This window comes from Alosa alosa, chromosome 2 (genome assembly GCF_017589495.1).
Source record: "Alosa alosa isolate M-15738 ecotype Scorff River chromosome 2, AALO_Geno_1.1, whole genome shotgun sequence".
Lineage (NCBI taxonomy): Eukaryota > Metazoa > Chordata > Actinopteri > Clupeiformes > Clupeidae > Alosa > Alosa alosa.
In genome coordinates this window covers 19,720,077-19,722,576 of record NC_063190.1, presented here as the reverse complement: position 1 = coordinate 19,722,576, position 2,500 = coordinate 19,720,077, and the positions used below count along the sequence as shown (strand labels likewise).

Genomic DNA, 2,500 nt, shown 5'->3' with positions numbered 1-2,500 from the left:
ACTCTTTGTCTCTACTTGTGTGCTGCATGCTGGTTTACCCCCAAACAGAGACAGAGGAAGGTAAAGCACCGTGCCTGTTTACAACCCCCCCACCCCCAACTGTCTCTAATGTGTCTGTTGATTCCCCTCCGTCTGTACTGTGTCTGTTGTTTACTCCCATCTGTCTGTATTGTGTTTTTATCAACACTCCCACATGCTCCTCCATTAGCATGATAATCAGGCTCTTTAGCCTTTTTAGCTTCTCTCCTGGCATGCCAGCAAAATCATCCCACTTCAAAGATCTCATTTATAGCTGAAGCTGACAATGCTTGTGCACTTGAAACAACTCTTATGGAAAGTTAATCATGATCATCACAGTTACTAAGTAGCCTGCTAAATACGGGTTATGTATTTTTGTATTGATTCCAAATATCAGTATGATGTTATTTTATTAACTTAAAATTATTTTTTGAATTATGTTATTTACTCTCTGTTGTAGCTACCTGGTACTGTATCTAGTACTGTGTCTGTCAGTCATGTCTCCTCCTACTGTGTCACTGTGTGTCTGTGCTCGTCAGTCCGAGCCTGTCCACTGGTGTCTGTAGTGATGTGTGTCTGTCCGTGTTCTCCGCAGCCGGCCGTAAGCAGTTTGCCCGGCACGAGTGGGCCCAGAAGGCGGCCTACCTGCTGGGGGTGAGTCTGGAAGAGCTTTCCTCCTCCATCTTCAAGCACCAGGCCAAAGGCTCCAACCCACGCCTCTCCGCCATCCGCCAGGCCTCCGAGGACGCCGCTGACCCCTCAGGTACCGTTGTGCAGAAAGAGAAAGGTCAAACGAGTGTGTTTGTCTGTGTAACCTGCATTGCGTTGACCGCACGGCTCAACCCTGCACTCGCCCCCCCCCTCACTCGAACCTGCAAACGGCAGCACCTTGGATTGGGTGGCGAGTGTGCTAGCAATCAAGCTGAAAGGCTGCAAACTCTCTCACTAGCATGTCTCTTTAGGCATCGGTAGGGAGCTTTACAAAACGGACATATTGCACATTTACGGACCAGCTGGCTACCGTTACATCTGGTGTGGTGCTTTCAATGCATTCAAGTTTTCAAATCAGGCGAAGGTTCTAAACTGTAAACTAAGTCAGAGATGCAGGGTTTATGTCATGAAGCTGTGCAGGCTCTGTTTGTCAGTGCAGTGTCACAGTGAAGTAATCTGAACTTGTTTGTGTGTGTGTGTGTGTGTGTTCCAGGGCTGAAGGCCACAGCGATGGAGTGTTTAGAGGCCATGGCGTCGGCTCTGTACGCTGAACTCTTCACAGTCCTCATCTCGCTCATCAACAGGTCAGTGTTTACAGTGTTTACACTCTCACAGTAGAGGAAACAGTGGCTCCCAAACAGGGCTTTCAACACTACTACAACTGCAATCAGCTCTGGAGTCAGAGCTTAAAAAATCAATTTTTTGACACCTTCTGTCATTTGCTTTTCTTTTAACAGATTGTTTAACTTGTATGTGACCGTGCATGGTCAACCCTGTTTTCAGTAATGAATGTATTTATCCATGTTACCATAAGTAAATCAATATATGATTGGATATGACCTTGTGTTTTTGTCTCCTTCAGAGCGCTGAAGTCCAGTCAGAACTCGCTGTGCTCGATTCTGATCGTGGACGTGCCTGGCTTCCAGAACCCTCGTCAGGCCAAGTGGGAGCGAGGCGCCACCTTTGAGGAGCTGTGCCACAACTACGCCCAGGAGCGGCTGCAGATACTGTTCCACGAGCGCACCTTCGTCAAGGAGCTGGAGAGATACAAGGAGGTGGGGGGCAGTACACACACACACCTGCGACGCACACGCGACACACACACACGCGACGCGCCTTACGACGCACGCGCACGCACGCTATGCGCGACGCACACATATATATAAACACAGCAGACACCATTCTGCAAACATACCTTTGTTAAAGAGCTGTAGAGATACAAGGAGGTGTGTCAGGCACGCACGCACACACACACACACGCACACACACACACCCGCACACTCACAGATATCGATGATGCTGAACATTCAGAAGCTTAACACCCTCTTGTCTACTTGCCTGTGAATGTAAATCCAAAATTCTGTCTCCTATCCAGGAGAACATTGAGATTACGTTGGACGACATGGAGCCCAGCGCGTCGCTCTCTGTAGCAGCTGTGGACCAAGCGTCGAGCCAAGCCCTGGTGAGCACCCCCCCCCTCCTGTCACATCAGTCACGCTTGTCATACCTGTCACGTCTGTCACTCCTGTCCCATCATCCCCACCTGCCTGCATGTTGGGTTTAATATGTACAGACTGCAGGGTGCAAATGAAGAATTGTGGAATATATAAAAAAAAATAGATATATAGATATATCTTTTAATGTACATCATTGCCTCAGGCATCTATCTCCTTCATTTGTTTCTATTTTTCCTTATCATTGATATACATCCATTACATATCCTGACTTGAGCCAACTGTGCACTACTGTTGTGTCTGTATCATGTTGTAGA

The 2,500-nt window shown here is 47.8% G+C and overlaps 1 protein-coding gene across 1 annotated transcript in view; it reads left to right on the top strand.

The window, feature by feature from the left end:
- Nucleotides 1-2,500, top strand: part of myo18aa (myosin XVIIIAa) — an 82,895-nt gene that overhangs the window by 39,791 nt on the left and 40,604 nt on the right. The window contains 5 exon segments of the mRNA XM_048269541.1: nt 49-60; nt 614-781; nt 1,223-1,313; nt 1,592-1,784; nt 2,105-2,191. Of these exon segments, the coding sequence (XP_048125498.1) occupies nt 49-60; nt 614-781; nt 1,223-1,313; nt 1,592-1,784; nt 2,105-2,191 (551 nt within the window).